Source organism: Schistocerca americana, chromosome 2, assembly GCF_021461395.2.
Source record: "Schistocerca americana isolate TAMUIC-IGC-003095 chromosome 2, iqSchAmer2.1, whole genome shotgun sequence".
Classification (NCBI taxonomy): Eukaryota; Metazoa; Arthropoda; class Insecta; order Orthoptera; family Acrididae; genus Schistocerca; species Schistocerca americana.
Window position 1 is genome coordinate 729,835,964 of NC_060120.1, and position 18,760 is coordinate 729,854,723.

Consider the following 18,760-nt stretch of genomic DNA (forward strand, 5'->3'; position numbering starts at 1 on the left):
ATCAATGAAAGTGCAATGGATTCAAAGTTAGTTAAGAATTTTTCTTTGATCCCTATGATTCCAGTTTTTTCTTAGAAGATCACATATGAATGTTCATGAGTTTGTAGTAAACTGGGGAATGCAGCAAGTTTAGGATCATGGAGAAACTTTGACAAAATAACTCTGGCAAAATTGTGAATCCAAGATGATACACTGTTTTATTATGTACGATACCACATGCAGTTTCTCCAGTACTTACAATAAATTTAAACAGTTACTTGTGCAACAGTACAAGAGGAAAATCACAGCAAGGTTTTACAGGGAATAACTCAACAGCACATGTATTTTGAGTGAAAAATCCATTTAGCATTTTGTGAGTAACATTAGGAAGATTAATGCTAACACCTATGAGTTCAGTAAGAACAATTCACACAGTGAGGCAAAATTGTTTGAAGCTGGACAAAGGGCAAAAGATACATTTTGTATTGGGCTGCAGGCTGTAGTCAGCTGAGCAGTAAGATTGGCATCTTGCGATACATTTGAAGAAGAAATAGAAATGAGAGTACAATTTGTTGATGAGCTATGGAGACCTCAAATTGATTGCAAAATGGATCATTGCTCCACTGGAGGCAGTTCCAAATGTCAACTCATTAATTCAGTTGACCATGTGCAAAACCTCCACCTCCTTGTCAACACAGGGCCTCAAATTTCTTTGATGTGGTGCCATATAGTCAAGGAAGAAAGTTGGCAGCAGCCAAGCTGCACAGTTACAGGCTTAATTGGCAATCAGGTGCATCATTGTGGAGAAGTTGTTATTGACTTTGGGACAGACCAAGATAAATATGTGACAAATGCAAGTGTAAGGAGCAGAGGAAAATGGCATAAAGATATATTGTGGCTAGTTTTCTGGTTGCTACCCACACTCAGGTCAGTGTAACAGAAAGAGAAACCCAATTTCATAATAATTATTATGGCTGCAATGGAAACTCTGAAAGTAACATTCAAAGCAATGTTATTGTCTATCAGGTAATGTGCAAACCAAATAGCAATGCAATTACACCATTCCAAGTCAATGTACTTTTGACTAAATGTGAGTGCATTCCTCTAGGAACAGGAAAAACTCTGTCAGCATCATTGAAGAAGAGCCAAGTGCAGCATTTCTTGTTCCAGTAAGCATTGCTAATAACGGTAATGCAGAAGCAGAACTAGTGTGAGAACTATTGTTGCAGCAGTCATACATACGCTGCCTGATAAAAAATGTGAAGCATCCAGAAGACATGGTCGGATGTCAATGTAATATTGTACACTTACACAACAATGGCATACATATAAATGATCAGAGTTGCAATCCTCTGTGAGAGCTACCAATGTGCATTAGCGCTTTTCATGTTTAGTGTTGCTACCAGTCCTGATGGTGTATATAAAGGAAGGGAACAGTGTCAGTTTATGAGAGATCAATGTGAAGGCCATGCAAATTCTGCATACTCCTGTGAGGCAGCAGTATCACCATCTGACACAATTTGAAAGGATCCACATTGTGGGTCTCTGTATGGCCAGCTGGTCAAATAGTGCAATATCCAGTTTTTTGGGGCCTGTATATGTGACAGTGGCCTGATAATAGATTGCATGGCAATGTTAGGGCAGACAGACTCATTATCATGGTTCCGGTTGACCACTTCAGACTGCTGCAATGAAGGATTGCTGTACTATGCACCATGCTTATTGTAACCTCTTCACAGCCGTGATTGCTGTCCAAGAACAAGTGATGGATTCCTTGCAACATTCTGTGTCATCCCATATCACTGGTCAGAGACTGACAGCAGCCAGGCTAGGGAATTACTGACCCATTTGTAGGCTGTCATTAATGCCACAAATCTAATGGCACTGTTTGGAGTGGGACTGAGACCAAGAAGCACTGCACTACCCTCAGTGACCATCATTGGTGAGTATGGCAGTGACCTGAAGAGCAGTCCCATTTCTCCAATGTTTTAGAGAGGCCCAGCCATGTTATTCTTAGTGTCATGGTTTGGGGAGCCATTGGTTATGATTTTAGATCACAGCTGGTACTCTGACAGCACAATGGTACATCACAAACATCATGCATCCCCATGTGTTACCTCACGTGCCATATTTCAGCAGGACAATACTTGTTCATCCAGGGCACACATCTGTATCACTGTCCTTGGGACATGTTGCTGTACCTCAAGGCCAGCAAGATTCCCAGATCTGTCACCGATAGAACATATGTGGGACCAGCTCAGATATAAACTCTGTCTCAGTGCCATTATCCAGAATATCAAGAACCATTTACAATGATTGGGAGCCAGTTTGCTTCAAAATGGGATGTAATGTCTTTATGATACCCTTCCAACTGAATCAGTCCATGCATCCAGGTCAGATGTGCTGCAACACTATACTCACAAGCAGGCTCACACTGTCTAGTTCTCTGTAAATTTGACTTGATGTTGTAATTACTGAAATAACATCACATGTCCTCTCAAACCATGAAGTTTCATTTTGTTTCTTCAGAACACGCCACTTTCTTATAAGGCAGTATAGACTCGCAAGACTTGACTGAATTATCTACCAAGGAACAGGACATGCAGGTAGCAAATTATTGTCCTGCTGAACACAGTGTGGGGAGTTGAACAGACCAAGCACTCATATCAGTATAACAGCAGCTGCTTACTATATTAAATCAAGTTTCACTGGAGGACCAGAAAATAATTTCCCCAGTGCTACTTAGCTTCTCTAATATTTTCCGGAAATGGGATATTCTTCCAACAACATCCATAGTAAACACAGAATACATATAGGAGGAGTGAGCAGTAACCATGGCTCAATGACAATACAGAATTTGATATAGTCAACAAGCCTTAAGCAAAGAGATGACTAATGAACAGTTGGAACTTGGGTTCAGTGAGCCTAGAGAACCATCAAATGAAACCTGAGTATCACACATAGTAATTCCCAGAAAAAATCATGTACAGGAGAACAAAAGTATAGGTTTTGTGTTTATTATAGGTAGCTGAATTCTGTAATGTTACTGAATATTCATTTTTATTATTATTTATTATTTTGAGCTTTTCCTCATTACAGAGGCTTATCTCCAACATAATAATTTACTTGGAAATTACAATACAAACAATAAACGTTCTTAGACTATATTTCCAAAATATTCCTCCAGGTGTTTCGATCTTGTGTGTCCTCTTCCTCTGTGCCCATTCTCCTCATTGTGTGCTGTAAATTTTCGAGCCAGGTGGTCAAGGGTCGTCGTCTTTTTCTTCTCCCCTCCGGTTCCCACTCCAGTATCAATTTTGGTATTCTGGTTTTCTCCATTCATCGTACATGCCCATACCACTGTAATTTCTTCTTATTCATTACGTCATATATTCTTTCTTTTATTTCCATTCTCCTTATTATTTCGGTGTTCCTTATCTTTTCTTTCCTGGAGATTCTTGCCGATCTTCTCCAGAAGTCCATCTCTAGAGCTTGTAATTTTTTAATGTGCTTCATGTTAATTGTCCAGGTCTCTGTTCCAAACAGAACCACACTATCTAATATGGATTTGTATATTAATTTTTTTAGTTTTGCTCATTACATTCCTGCTCCATAAGACTGAGTTAAGCATCCCAATGACCCTCCGGCCGCTACTAATTCTTTTATTGATTTCTGATTTTCCCTCGATTTATAAAATGGATCCCAAATAACAGGAAGTGTTTATCTTTTTGATTTACTTTTCTTCAATGTATAGCTCATCTGAATCATTAGTCAAGTATTATGTTTTTTGGTAATTAATCTTCAAACCCCAAGTTTTGTATGCTACTGCTAGTTGATTGCACATATAGTTAGCATCCTCCCCATCTTGTGCTACGACTACTTGATCATCAGCAAACAATAAATGATGTAGATAAACTCCATCTCTTATATCTAATCCCATACTGTTACATTTATGAGACCATGTTCTAATCTCTTCTAATATCTATATAGATTTTAAATAATGATGGTGACATGGAACAGACCTGTAAAAGGCCTTTGCTTGTTCTAAATTTCAGTGAAAGTTTATTACCAACTTTCACTTGGCAAATGTTATCTTTATACATCTGTTGTATTATTTTAATCAAGGAAGGGCTTATGTTTGCCATATGTAGTGCTCTCCAAAGTAATTTTCTTGGAACAGTATCATACGCTTTTTCTAGATCTATGAAAATTGATCCTATATTTTTTGATTTTTCCCTATCTTTCCCAAAAATCTGTCGTAATGTAAAAATATGGTCTACACATGATCTCCCAGCCGTAAATCCACATTTTTCTTCTTGGGTTCTAAATTTTTTTTCCAGTTTGTTTTAATTACTTTCACAAAAATTCTCACTAATGTGTTTGTAACACAAATTCCTCCATAGTTTGAACAAATTTTGCGATCCACTTTCTTAAATATTGTATTAATGTAGCCTAGCTTCATCTCGTTGGGTATTGAATCTCCATGTATCATTTTGTTGAGCTGTGTGTTGAATATTCATCCATTGCCAAATCTGGTACACTCCTTGCCTTATCTTTGCTTGCCCAAAACATTCTGTTTTCTGATTTAACTATTGGCTGCAATAAGCTGACTTTACATCCAAAACACAGAGCTAAAACATCATTTATTACACCTACAGGTTGTAAGCTTCTTTCTTTTGGTCTTCAGAATGCACCAGCAACATTTCAGGGACTGAAGGATACGCACACAATGTCTGGCTGATGATGTTATTATTCTCAGCCAAGATGAGGAAATGTATGCTGAAAGATTATAGGCAGTATTTGACAGACTGTGCAGTGCAAACCTTACCCTGTCCCTTGTTGAAATAATATTAGGACAGAGGATAACCAGAGAGAAAGTCCCACCAGATTCAAAACTGATAGAGGCCATGAAGAAATATCCAGAACTAACGAATGAATACGAACTACATGCATTCCGAGACCTTGCACACTGTTACTTCGAGATCCAAGTGCTCACCACATTGGAAACACTGAACACAGCTCTGACAATGGCTCCCACATTAGCTTATCCAGGTTCCATGAATCCCTTCACCCTGGCTATTGACCCCAGTAATTTTGCAGTTGGGGCAGTCTTACTACAGGATGTCAACAGCGAGAAGCATCCAATTTCATTTGTTTCTCACTTATAAACAGAGCCAAATGCAATTACTTACAGCAGAAAAGGAACTACATGCATTTGTTTATCACATAAACTAGAAATGATGTTTCTTAGTCAGCTGAGAATACACTGTAGTTACAGATCTTGCAGGACTGAAGCGGTAGCTAAACCTAAATGACACCAGTAGCAGATTAGCTAGATGGGCTTTGCATTTAAATGAGTATCTGTTCTAAGTTGTTCATTGACTCAGAAAGCTACACAACAGTGTTTATGAACTAAGAAGGTAAATCAAGGTAGCTGTTGTTGTGGCCTTATGTCTGGAAGCTGTCTTGATGTAACTCCCTCCCCAGGCTAGTCTATTCTGCACAAGCATCTTCACCTCTGCATAAATACCACAACCTAACATACTGTAGTCACACCTTAGTCTCTCACTACAAATCTTGTGCCCCATACTTACTTCCATTACCAAATTGACAGGATGTATCCTAAGAATCAGTCCCTTCTTTTAGTCAAATTGTGCTGTAAATTTCCTTTCTTCCCAATTCAATTCAGTATCACCTCATTTGTTATCTGATCTACCCATTTAATCTACACTGCCACATATCAAGAGCTTCTGTTCCCTTCTTGTCAGAACTGCTTATCATCCATGTTTCATTTTCATACAAGGCTACAATGTGGACAAATACTTTCAGAAAAGATTTCCTAAGACTTAAATTTATATTAGATGGTAAAAAATTCCTCTTTTTCAGAAATACTTTTCTTGTAATCCCCAATTTTATACCCTCTCTACTTTGGCCATCATCAGTTACTTTGCTGCCCAAATATACTGCCTGACAAAAGAGGTGAAGCTTCCACAAGGGAATGAGGAAACATAATGAAATATCATGGCTGAGAGGGTATGTGACATTATTTCAGTGATTACTAAATTAACTCAAATTTACAGAGTACTAGGCAGTATAATCCCACTTACCAGTATGAATTTGCATCCCATATGGCCTGGGAGCATGTTCTGATTCAGGAGGAAAAAGTGTCATAAATTCATCATGCCCTCACCTGTGATAAGCTGGCCCACAGGTGTTGTAACTGGTCATTGCTATCCTGGCTACTGGTGCTGGGATGGAACTGACATCCGAACTGGTCCCACACCAGTGTTTTCGGGAACAGATCTGGGTATCTTGTTGGCTATGGGAGTACCTCATCAATATGCAGAAAGTTCATAGAGACACATGCCATAAGTGGAAGAGCATTGCACTGTTGAAATATGGCACCACAATAATGTCATATTAGTGGTAACATATGAGTACCCAGGATGTCCATGACATGCCATCAGAGTTCACTCAATCTCTACCAGCTCTGATGTGAAGTTATACATCATGGATCCCCATACCTTGACACAAAGAGTAACATGGTTGCGCTCTCCAAAACATTGGAAGAATGGAACTAACCTCGTGATCACCTCATGTCACACTGTACTCACCAATAATAGTCATCCAGTATAGTGCAGAACTGCATGTCATCACTGAACACCATGTGGTACCATTCATCCACATTCCATGTTTCCCACTCACAGTACCATTCCAGATGCACATGTTTGTGTTGTGATGTTAAAGGTGGGGGATGGTATTCCTTAGTCGAGACACTGTTAGTCTTCACCAGTGGTTTGGGATGACACAGAATGTTGCAGAACCTTGAGTACAAGTATGCATGTGCTCAGGTTCCCATGCAGCCCAACATCAGGCCACTGTCACACTCAAATGCCCCACAGATCTGGATACAGCACTATTCAACCAGCCAGCCAAATGAAGACCCACAATAAGGCCCTTTCAAACTGTGTCAAGTGCTGATACTGCTGTGTCACAGGAATACAAGGCATCTCCATGTTCCTCACATTCGTCACTCATCATCTGATGCTGTTCACACCCATCAGATAATCTACTAGGCCTGAATCTAAACAAGAATAACACTAATGCACTCTGATGGCCATGCTACGTGTCACAGAGAATTGCAACTCTAGTCATTTACATACCCACCAAAGGTGTGTACTTGTATGAAATTGCATTGATACCTGGTCATGTTTTTCTGGGTGCTTCACTTTCTTTATCAGACAATGTAGTTTAGCTCATCTACTACTTTTAGTGTCTCATTTCTTAAAATAATTCCCTCAGTATCACCTGATTTAATTTGGCTACATTCCATTACCTGTTTTGCTTTTATTAATTTACATCTGATAATCTCTTTTCAGGATGCTACACATTCCATTCAACTACTATTCCAAGTCTTATGCCAACTCAGAGAGAATTAAAAAGTCATCAGCAAATCTTAAAGTATTATTTCTTCCCCCAGAACTTTTTATCCAATACCAAATTTCTCCATGGTTTCCTTCACAGCTTTTTCAATGTACATACTGAATAACATCAGGGATAGACACACAGTCCTGTCTCTTCTCAACTATGGCTTCCATTTCCTGTCATTTGACTTGTATAATTGCAGCTTTGTTTCTATGCAAGTTGTAAATAAGCTTTTGTTCAATGTGTTTTATGCTTGCTACCTTCAAAATGTATTCCAGTCAGCATCTACAAATGGTACAAATGTAGGTTTGCCTTTCTTCATCCTTTCTAGGATAAGTCAAGCGTTCCATATTGCCTCGCATATTCCTACATTTTTCTGGAAGCCAAACAAATCTCCCCTGAGGTTGGCTTCTACCAGTTTTTTTCATTCTTCTGTAAATACTTTGTGTCAATATTTTGCAACCATGATTTAGTTATTAAACTGGTGGTTTGGTAGTATTCACATCTGTCAGAATCTGCCTTCTTTGGAAGTAGAATTATTACATTATTCCTGAATCCCAAGGGCATTTCATCTGTCTCATATATCTCGCATACCAGGCACCAAAGATATCTACAAGTCTGAAGGAACCATTTACTCCATTAACATTGTTTCCACTCAGGTCATTCAGTGCTCTGTCAGATTCTTCTCATTCTATCATATCTCTCTTCTCATACTTCCTCTTCTCTTTTTATAATATTGTCTTCAAGTTTGTTTTCCTTATATAGATCCTCTGTATACTGCTTCCAACTGTCAGCTCCCCTTCTTTGCTTAGTACTGGCTTACCAACTGAGCTGTTGATATTCATCCAGCTGCTCCTATTTTCCCAAAAATCCTCTTTTAAGTTTTCTTTTGGCAGGATCTATCTAAGTTATGCATACTTTGACAGCCTAGCATTTCTCCTATAGGCACTCTTGCTTATCAATTTTGCAGCCTGTCAAGCTCATTTTCTAGGCATTTGTATTCCCCTTTGCCAGCTTCATTCATGAACCTTTATATTTTCTTCTTCCTCTACTCACATTCAGTATCTTCTGTGTTATCCAGGGATTCCTACCAGGCCTTGTCTTTTTACCTATTGACCATCTGCTCCTTTCACTATAACTGATTAATGGAAAATCTCATATAAAGATACGAAACAAATAATAACAGAGAGATAGAGGGGCTGGCCAGTACTTACCTCAGCTCAGTACAGCCGATAGATACACATAAAACAGAACTGAAAATTTCTGTTTTATGTGTATCTATCGGCTGTACTGAGCTGAGGTAGGTACTGGCCAGCCCCTCTATCTCTCTGTTAGTATTTGCTTTCACTATAACATCTCTCAAGGCTAACCATTAGCCTTCTATTGTATTCCTTTCCCCCTTTCAGTCAATCACTGCACAACTAATAAACTACACTCAGAATCCAAATTGGCAACTGGAAATGTCCTCAAAATCTATGTCTTACCATTCCCTAATCAATCTGAAACCTTTCAGTGTCTCCAGTTCTTTTCCATGTATACATTCTTCTTTCGTGAATCTTAAACCAAACGTTAGTAATGATTCAGTAATGCTATCTACATAATTTTGCCAGGCAACTTCCTCTTTCATGCCTTTCCCCCAGTCCATATTCTCCTATTACTTTTCCTTTGCCTCCTTTTCCTTCTCCTCCTTTTCCTATTACTAAATTACAGTCAGCACCACAATTTAATTTTTATAACCATTAACTATCTGAATAATTTATTTTATGTCATCAAACATTCTTTCAGACACTTCATCATCTGCAGAGCTAGTGGGCATATAAACCTGCACTACTGCTGTGGGTGTTTGCTTCATGTTTTATCTTTGTTATGATATTGCATTCATTGTGTTGTTCATAGTAGCTTAATGGCATTCGTATTTTTTAGTCATTATTAGGCCCATTCCTGCATTACTCCTACTTGATTTTGTGTTGATAAGCATGAACCAACCTGACCAGAAGTCTTGTTCATCCTGCCACCACATTTAACTAAATCCCACCGAACCTAGCTTCAACCTAACCATTTCCCTTTGTAAATTCTCTAACCTTCCTACCTGATTCAGAGAACTAAAATTCCATGCTCTGATCCACAAAATGCCAATTTTGTTTTTCCTAATGATGACATCCTCTCAAGTAGTCTCCACCTGGAGGTCTGAATGGGGTACCATTTTACTTCCAGAATATTTTACCCAAGAGGATGCCATTATCATTAAACAGTACAGTAGAGCTAATTGCCCTCGATAGCCCCTGCAACTACTGGAAAGACAGCTGCCCCTTTTCAAGAATCGTGTTGATCTGGCCTCTCCACAGATACTATACCATTGTGGTTGCATCTGTGGTATGGCTATCTATACTGTTGAGGTTCGCAAACCATCCCATTTGGTGAGGTCTATTTTTCATGGCTCATGGGGGCCAGAAAGTCATAATATGTTACACAGCCGGCAGGGAGCGGAATTAATGAATGTGCAAGAGAACAACATGTAGTGGCAATTCTGGGAACAAGACTGTAAATTCAAATTTACTGATGAAATACTTAACAAGAACACTATTAAAGGAAACCTAATCATTGTGCCTGAGAGCCTATGAGAACAAGTGTTAAGAGAATGTCATGACAGTCTGTTGGCCGGACACAGTGGCAAAAGAGCAAGTAACCTAGGAGTAGCATAAATCCATTGGTGACTGAGTTGAACAGTAGATGCTTACAGTTATGTTTCACAGTGTGATTTATTAAATAAGTGGAATATGTTGGCTAAACGAAAGTACCTCATCCACAAACTCCCAGAAATGAGCAGATCTTTTCTATGAGTAGGTTTCCTTATTTTGTTTTGTATGGCCACTTTTAGCTTCTTTGTGCTAAGTAAGTCAAAGCACTTTATGCCACTCAAACGTAATTAGTATGGTACCATTATGAAGGGTGGTCAAAAAGTTTCTAGTCCACGATAGTTTCTGTAATTCCTAGCACAAACACCACCACCTACTTTTATGGCGACTCTTATTGGATATGCAAGTCAAATTTAGCGGCTCCAGCTTTGTTATTTTTGCCACTAGGATGCATCGTATACCATAGTGTAAAAAAATGACAAACACTGAGAGAATCAAGAACTGTGCTGCGATTGAATATCTTCAGTTGAAGGGAATGATACCCAAGGAAATTGTTGAGGACATGTGGAATACACTTGAGGACAGTGCTCCATCTTATGGAACAGCAAAAAACAGTGTCTGACTTCAAACATGGTACAATGAGTATGGAAGATGCGCCAAGGAGCAGAAGGCCCGTCGCCATTGCCGCTGATGAAACAACAACTGCAATTCACAATACAATTTTGTAGGATCGTCAAACGACATTGCAGCACATTGAAACCACATTTGGAATCTCCCATGGGCGTGCTCATGACATTGTTGTAGATATTTTGGGAATGCGGAAAGTTTCATCTTGGTGGATCTCGAAAGACTTGAATGCAGATCAGATCAGATTAGTGTGCAGTGTAGTGAAGAAATCATTCGCCAATTTGAAGTGGGTGAAGACGACTCTCTTGCAAGGTATGTGGCAATGGACGAAACATGGGTTCACCACTTTGAGCCTGAGACTAAAAAACAGTCGCAACAATGGAAACATCCTTCATCCCCTACCCCAAAAAGATTCCGGGTTCAAAAATCAGCCAGTAAGGTGATACCATTGGTGTTGTGGGATGCAGAAGTGGTAATTATGGTGAATTACTGGCAAAAGGGCATAACTATCAATGCATCATACTATTGTACCCTCCTGCACCATCTGAGAGATGATATAAAGGAAAAGTGGCGTGTGAAATTGGCGCATGGGGTTCTTGTGCATCACGACAATGCACCGGCGCACAAAGCCCTCGCAGCACTGGAAACTCTGCATAACCGCGGATTCAGATTATTACATCATCGATCATATTCTTCAGATTTGGCTCAATCAGACTTTTTTCTTTTCCCACATCTATAGAAATCCTCAAAGGTCGGCGATTTGACAATGATTATGCAGTGATTGATGCTGTGAATGCTGGGTTGGACTTGAAATCGAAGACCTTTTATTTGAATGGTTTGCAGAAGTTATCTGAGCATGCCCACTAGTGTATTAGTGTACACAGGTATTATATGGAAAAATAAATTGGTATTACGACATTTCTGTCATTCTTAATTTGTTTGTTAGGCTAGAAACTTTTTCACCCCCCCCCCCCCCCCCCCCCCCCCCCACTCCTCTCATATTTTGTTTAAATGAGCCACTTTCCTAACTCATTTTTATTTTTATTGGGGAAAATGGTGTCAAGAGCCCACAGAAGTATGATGCAAAAGCACTCATCTTGCAGCATTCAGTATGCATGTTCCTGCATCAGTTGACTCCATGTGAAGCTGCTGGCATCAAGTAAAAGCTGTCCATGCAGATTCGAGGTCAAAAGGGCACAATAAACATGATAAAGAGGGTGTAATTTTGAAAAATCATTGGCTCATTCACAAATACATATCCTGTGCCCCCTTTGTCAGTTGTAGCCTTACTGACCAATCAAAAGTTAAAATACTAATGTTGGCTACTGCTTGTCACTCAGTACAGTCATGGTCTGGAATGCTTGCTCATTTTCTGCAGTTGAATTGAGATTCATTCTCTTAACACTCTCCCTACACCAGCCAATATTGCTTTCATTGCCCTTCCAATTTTTCCAACTGTATCTCCAGTTTTTTGGTGTCTCTGTCTCTGCGAAATTTTTATTTTAAAGAAACCCAGTGAAAATGATGGAAAACCTTGGGGTTGCATACACATTTAGTATACTAGGCCAGATACATACTCAATCCTCACACGGGACACTTTCAGCAATTAGCTGTCAATAAAAATTTTACATGGTGCATTTAGAGCTAAACTTTGCATGCATGATACTGCTGGCAATACAATGCTACCCACTCCCCAAAGTGATTAACCAAGCTCTGGATTTACACATTCTCCACTTTTGCAATATTCTCAATTATTTAACTGACTGTGCAACTGAAACTGTTGTCTCCACTTCCAATGATTTCTAATACATGCTATCAATATTACTGATTCCTATATTTGGCTGGAATCATTACCTTACTAAAAAAGGCTCATACCAGTTCACAATTCCCTGCCAAGAGACTCTTGCTATATTAAACCTTCTATTTCTAATCTTGCTTTGTACTTTTTAATATGTATAGTGAAACAAGGTCTGATCCTATTGGCATGTCTACATCTCTTCTCTTGATACCAATGAGATTGAGTTTTCATTACTACACTCATCAGGCAGTAAACTAATTTTACATTATTCATCAATTAGCAAGTCATTACTTACTGATAGCTTCTGTGCTCTTATCCTTGTTGATTATCTGAGGAACAGCATCCTTCACATCTGCACTGGCAGTTAATTTCTGCACTTGCAGATATTGCTTTCCTGATATGTTCACCAACATTCCTTTTCCATGGATGTCACCCTTTACATCCGCTGTAAATATATGAATTTTTTAGTGATATTTCTGTAGTTAAATTATCATATACAAGACATCTTTTTAGAAAATTTTGTTGGATTGTATAAAGCAGGCTACATTTATTGATTATTCTATTACTGAATGAAAATTCCAAATCATATCATCCTGTGAGTAATGACATTAAACTATTTAGTTCCTGTAGTTTGTGTGTCGAATGGTTTAACTGAGAGCATATCAGAGGTACATATTTTTAGTGTGTTGTAACTCTCAAAACTATGTACAGTCCACTATAGCTTTAACATATATTTAAAAATCAATCTTAGACAGTATTTATGCTGTTTTAGAATCTACATTTTCTCCTGGAAGCACAAGTTAAGCAGCTATTGGGAAAAGCTTTTACAGAGTTCCAAACTGTGAATGACAAAGTGTAACACGACTGATGCTTCTGTTGGAAAATGAAGCCTCCTTGAATGGCTCAACTGAAATACCACTTACTGCTCTGCTTTCAGTTCCAAACTGTCATGAATATTTGGAGATATATAAGACCTCTTATTAATAGCTATCAACAGTGAATACAAAGCTTAGTGGAGCCTGATATTTGCTGAACAAGCAGGGACGTAACACTGACACAGTGGTCACATTGCTCCAGTATTTCCAGAAAGTCAGGAAGTTGTGCATTTCCTTGTGATTTTTATTGTTATTCCGGTTTCTTTGTGTCCAAAACCTTACCATCTTTTACTTGCTGGTGTTGTTTAATTTTCTTGTAATTTGCAGGGCTATCTGGTTTGTTACTTTATGTATACAGTTAATGTGTTAAATATCTGTGCATCAGAGCACAGAAGTGTATCTGAACCCTAAACAAGGAGACAATGTCTACTACTATTTCACTTTTGGGTCTTTAATTGTCATTGTTTAAATCACCATTACTTAGAAAATGATTTTTATTGTTATCTGTTGTGTGATTACGTAGTGAGATAGCCAAGATTTTTTGAGAGATGCATATACAGTGTATTAGATGATAAAGCACCAATGGTTAAGACACTGAATTCCTATTTGGCGAATGAAGAGTTCAAATTCATACCCAGCCATCTTGAATTTGGGTTTTCACGATTTTTCTAAGTCTTCTGAGGTGAATGATAGAATTTTTACTTAAAAAAGGCACTAACTTATTCCTGCCCTGATCTTGGTCACCACAGGCTGTGTCCCATCTCTAACAACCACAACATTAATGTTATATTAAACCATGAAAAATAGGTATCACCGCTGCTAGGAAAGGAGAGGCCTATCTTGAATCTCTGAGCTTATTTGACAGGGGTGTAGAAAGAGGTAGTACTTTTATGTGCTGAAGTTAGCTTTGTTAATGTCAGATCTATACTAGAAGACTGGTGACAGTCAAGCATTCCAAATTAGTGAAAATATCCAGGAGAGAAATGTCAGTAGGGGGGGGGGGGGGGGGCGGGTCAGGTACCAGTTTGGACAGAAAGCTTAATTATTCAACTGAGGATGACATGTTTATTGCTAAGAATATTCCTCACATTAATGTGAACATTGTATCACTCTTAGAGCGGTGTAAGTCCTGGCTAAGCATTATGTGGAATTTGTTAATACAGAGACTGGAAAACTGCTCAGGGGAGAAGGGCATTCACACACAGGTGTGACTGACGTACTGCCCCTCTCTCGATCACATCATACATGGCATGGTTAGAATCAGAATGCTTTTGGTAAGATACGAGGGTGAGTCAAATGAAAACCTTAAATTTGTAATAACAAATCAAAATTTCATGCCGTTATCCTCTAAGTTGGTAAGTGTGCTACAAACAGCATGCAGAATGGCCTGTAGGTGGCAGATAGTGCAGATGCACACTTACCATCGCAGTATCAGTATAAAGATGGCTGCCCCACTTGCGACTTGCACCAGGGAAGAAGAGTGTTCTGTTATTCGGTTTTTGCGTAGTGAAGGTGTGAAACCTATTGAAATTCATCGACGAATGAAGGTTCGGTACAGTGATGCATGTTTGTGACAGAAACAAGTCTACGAATGGAGTAGGAAGTTCGCAAATGGTATGACTTCAGTGGAAGATGCTCCTCGTCCAGGTCAGCCATAACGAATTATGACACTGAAAGACGTTGCAGCATGTTTACAGATTATTCATGGGTCAGCACACCACATTGAGCATGATGTGCTCCAATTTCACAAATTGTCTGGAAGATGGGTGCCATGGCAGCTGACTCCTGAAATGAGAGAACGGCGTGTTGATGCTTGTGAAGAACTTCTTTGGTGCTTTGAACAAGAAGGTGATGGCTCCCTTGCAACAATCATTACTGGGCATGAAACTTGGGTTCACTTACACCAACTGGAAATGAAGAGAGAGGAAGGAATGGCGTCATTCCTCATCACCAAAACCAAAGAAGTTTCGAGCAGAACCATAACCAGGGAAGGTTTTGCTGACTCTCTTTTGGGATGAAAAAGTCGTCATGCCGAGAGGGACCACTGTCACCAGTGCATCATATGCAGATCTCCTAAAAAACCGTCTGCGGCCTGCAATCAAATCAAAGCGACTTGGATTGCTGTCAGCAGGTGTCCTTTTGCAACATGACAATGCAAGGCCCCACACTGCCTGTACAAGAGTTGCAACAATCACAGACCTGTATTTTGAGTGTCTTCCTCATCCATCATACTCACCAGACTTTGCCCCAAGTGATTTCCATATGTTTGGACCACTCAAAGACGCAATGGGAGGAAAGAAGTTTCATTCTGATGAAGAGGTATGCCACGCAGTGCATGAGTGATTGTGCGGACTACCAAAAGAATTTTTTTCTAAAGGAATTTATGCACTTTGTAAGCACTGGAGGACTTGCATTGAGCTTGGGGGAGATTACGTTGAAAAGTGATACAGCTTTGTACCATTTCTGCACAGTAAATAATATTTAAAAAATATTTAAGGTTTTCATTTGACTCACCCTTGTATTACTTGCACAGCTAACTGTTAGAAGCATGCAGTCTGAACAAAATAGTATCCATCGTATCCCAGTGATATCCAGTGTTTTTGATAACCATTTTTAGGGTAAATCCATCTCAGAGTTAGAGCTACAGAATAAATATAGTTAAGTTGAAACAGCATCAAAATACTGCAGCTTGGACAATGCCAAGGACACTAAAGAAATTACATTTAGTGTATTCAATCATAACATAAGAAGGCTCTAAAAATGATAAATTTCTTATATCCATCAAGGAAAGTGAAAGCATATATGGAATTTTAGCTGACTTCTTGTTCAAATCGAAACATCAAATGGGAATCGCTGGAAATTGACAGATTCATCTTGATGGATGGAAGCTGATGTCAAAGAGGAAGAGTGAAATAAAAACCTTGACACACAATAAATATTTAATTTCCCATGCCTTCTATAAGGGACAGTCAAATGAAAACCAAATACCTGCCAAAAAGAGACCACAGAATGGTTCCATTCAAAAGTAATCACCTCAAGCATTAAGACTTTCAACCCACTGGGAGATGAAACAAATAGTTCCTGTTTTATAGAACATGGTTAGCTGCTGATGGATCCACAACCGTACCCACCCATGCACATCCTTCTCTGACTGAAACGGATGTCCACATTTGTCTTTGTTCAGGTCACCAAAGACATGAAAATCATATGGCAAATGATTTAGGATGTACAGAGGATGCTGCAGTGTTTCCCAGCCAAATTGGTGAAGCATAGCCTTCATTCGATTGGCAGTGTGTTGGCGGCCATTATTGTGACTCCATCCAACAACATTCCTGGGCATTTTGACTTTATGGCGTGTCACAGCTTCTGCAAAGTGTTTTCAAAGTGCTGCACATTGATTGTGGTTCCGCACTTGAAGAACTTAATGAGCAGAGAGCCCCTGCAGTCAAGTAAGGAAGTCATCATGACTTTATGTAATGCCACCATCTCACACCAGAGGACAAACAGCAAAGCCAACAGTGGAAACATCCCACATCTACCCCAGCAAAGATATCCAAAGCTGTTCACAAAAGTTCAATGATGACCTTTTTCTTTGACTGCAAGCTCGCTGCTCACTGACTTTCTGTGAACACTTTGCAAAAATTGAACTGCACCACAAATCCAAATGCTGTAAAATGAGAATATCATTTTTGTTCTCACTACAAACAAAATTTCATTTAAGAATAATTTTATGTGCCCACTTGGAATAACAACAACACACTTGTGACCATTCACATTCACACATTACCCTTCTTTCTATGCAATCGATGTCCTCTGTTTATTTAACTAGGTACAGATCCGCCTAAAGCAGTCTTCAGTATAGGTTGTACAAGTGTTTTGTAAGCAGTCTCTGTATAGATGGATAGTACTTCATGGCACCCTACCAATAAACCAAAGCTTCATCTAGAACAAAGCCTATGATCATTCTACCTCATACTCATGTGCCTTGTTTACTTCAAGATAATTGTATGACATGACTGTCTCATAAATCGTGTTGTCATAGTTTGTTCACTGTTGTGTTTATGCGGTGCACAATTTTATATTTCTCTAGAGTACAACTAATAGGGACTAACTTATACTTTCAACGGTTTGATACTTTTTCAGGATATTATTGGACATTGCTACGATTTTTAGTGGATTATGTACTCTTCCTCTCAGGTTACCACATCATCTGTGAAAAGCCTAAGACTGCAACTAATTTTATCTGATATGCTAAATTTAAGATGAATAACAATTAGGCCTTAGCCATATCACACTTTTCATCCTTGCTGAGGGACACCTGGTATAACATCTGGGTCTTAATAATTTAAAAACGAAATCATGCAATGCACCTCTAGCAATACATGCTCAGCCCATCTTCCATTTGAGTTTATATGAAATGAACCATTAACTCTGCATTTTGCTTCCAGGATAAATGCTTTGGGTCTCTTCTTTAACTTCAGTGGCAGTTTTGGATAGAAGTTTATATTGAGATTAACTAACACTCACGAACACATTGGAAAAATGAATTTTTTATGTTCTTTTAGCTCCCATTAACAACATAAAAAGTTATGGATGTAATACCCATAAAATCAAATTGAATCCTCTCCTATATTCTGAAGGGTCCCTTAAAGGGTGGAACAGACACACCGATGTGTCAGCCTACATGAAAATCACATTTAATACACTCCATTTGGCTCAAGAAATTGTCACATAGATGAATTTCAATTGATATGAAGTATTTAAAGCTGTTATACATTATGGACACACAATGTAATACTGGTAGGGGTAGTTCAAGAGACCTTTTCACTTTTATATTTCATCTTAATTAAGCAAGTATATTATTTTATAATGACAGTTACACTCTGTGCATCACTACACTTTTTATATCATAAAGATACCCCAGTGTAATAATGAGGGCCAGGGTGAGGCCCAAGGTACACAAGCCGTAACTTGAAGTAACAAGTAAAGATTTCCGTAGAGGCTGTATCATAATAAGTAGCAACTGCTTAGGACGGCAAGCTGAGAAGAACGCCCGAAGGTACAAGTGCACAATTTGTATACAGTGCATATCACAATGAGTAGCAAAAGCTGACATGTATGAAAGTGTACAAAGGAGGGGTAAAGAGGCAAATGTTTATTCGCTTGTGTCAAAAACTGTTCTCAAACCACCTGAGTAACAATTCATAGGGATATGAAATGGAATGTCCACATAGTTTCAATCATAGATAAGGCAGGTGTCAGACTTTAGTTCATTGGTAGAATACTAGGGAAATGCAATCGGTCAATAAAACACTTTTGGGGCAAACCTACGGTATTGCACAAATGTGTGAGAGCCTTAGCAAATAGAATGGAGAGGGGTTCTGAACATATACAAAGAAGAGCAGCACAAATGGACACAG

General features: G+C 38.9%; 1 protein-coding gene across 1 annotated transcript in view; it reads right to left on the reverse strand.

Moving 5' to 3' along the window:
* Window positions 1-18,760, reverse strand: part of LOC124594387 (circadian clock-controlled protein daywake-like) — a 63,319-nt gene that overhangs the window by 1,350 nt on the left and 43,209 nt on the right. Inside the window, exon 5 of the mRNA XM_047132756.1 lies at window positions 12,761-12,910. Within this exon, the coding sequence (XP_046988712.1) occupies window positions 12,761-12,910 (150 nt within the window). The remainder of the gene's footprint in view (window positions 1-12,760; window positions 12,911-18,760) is intronic.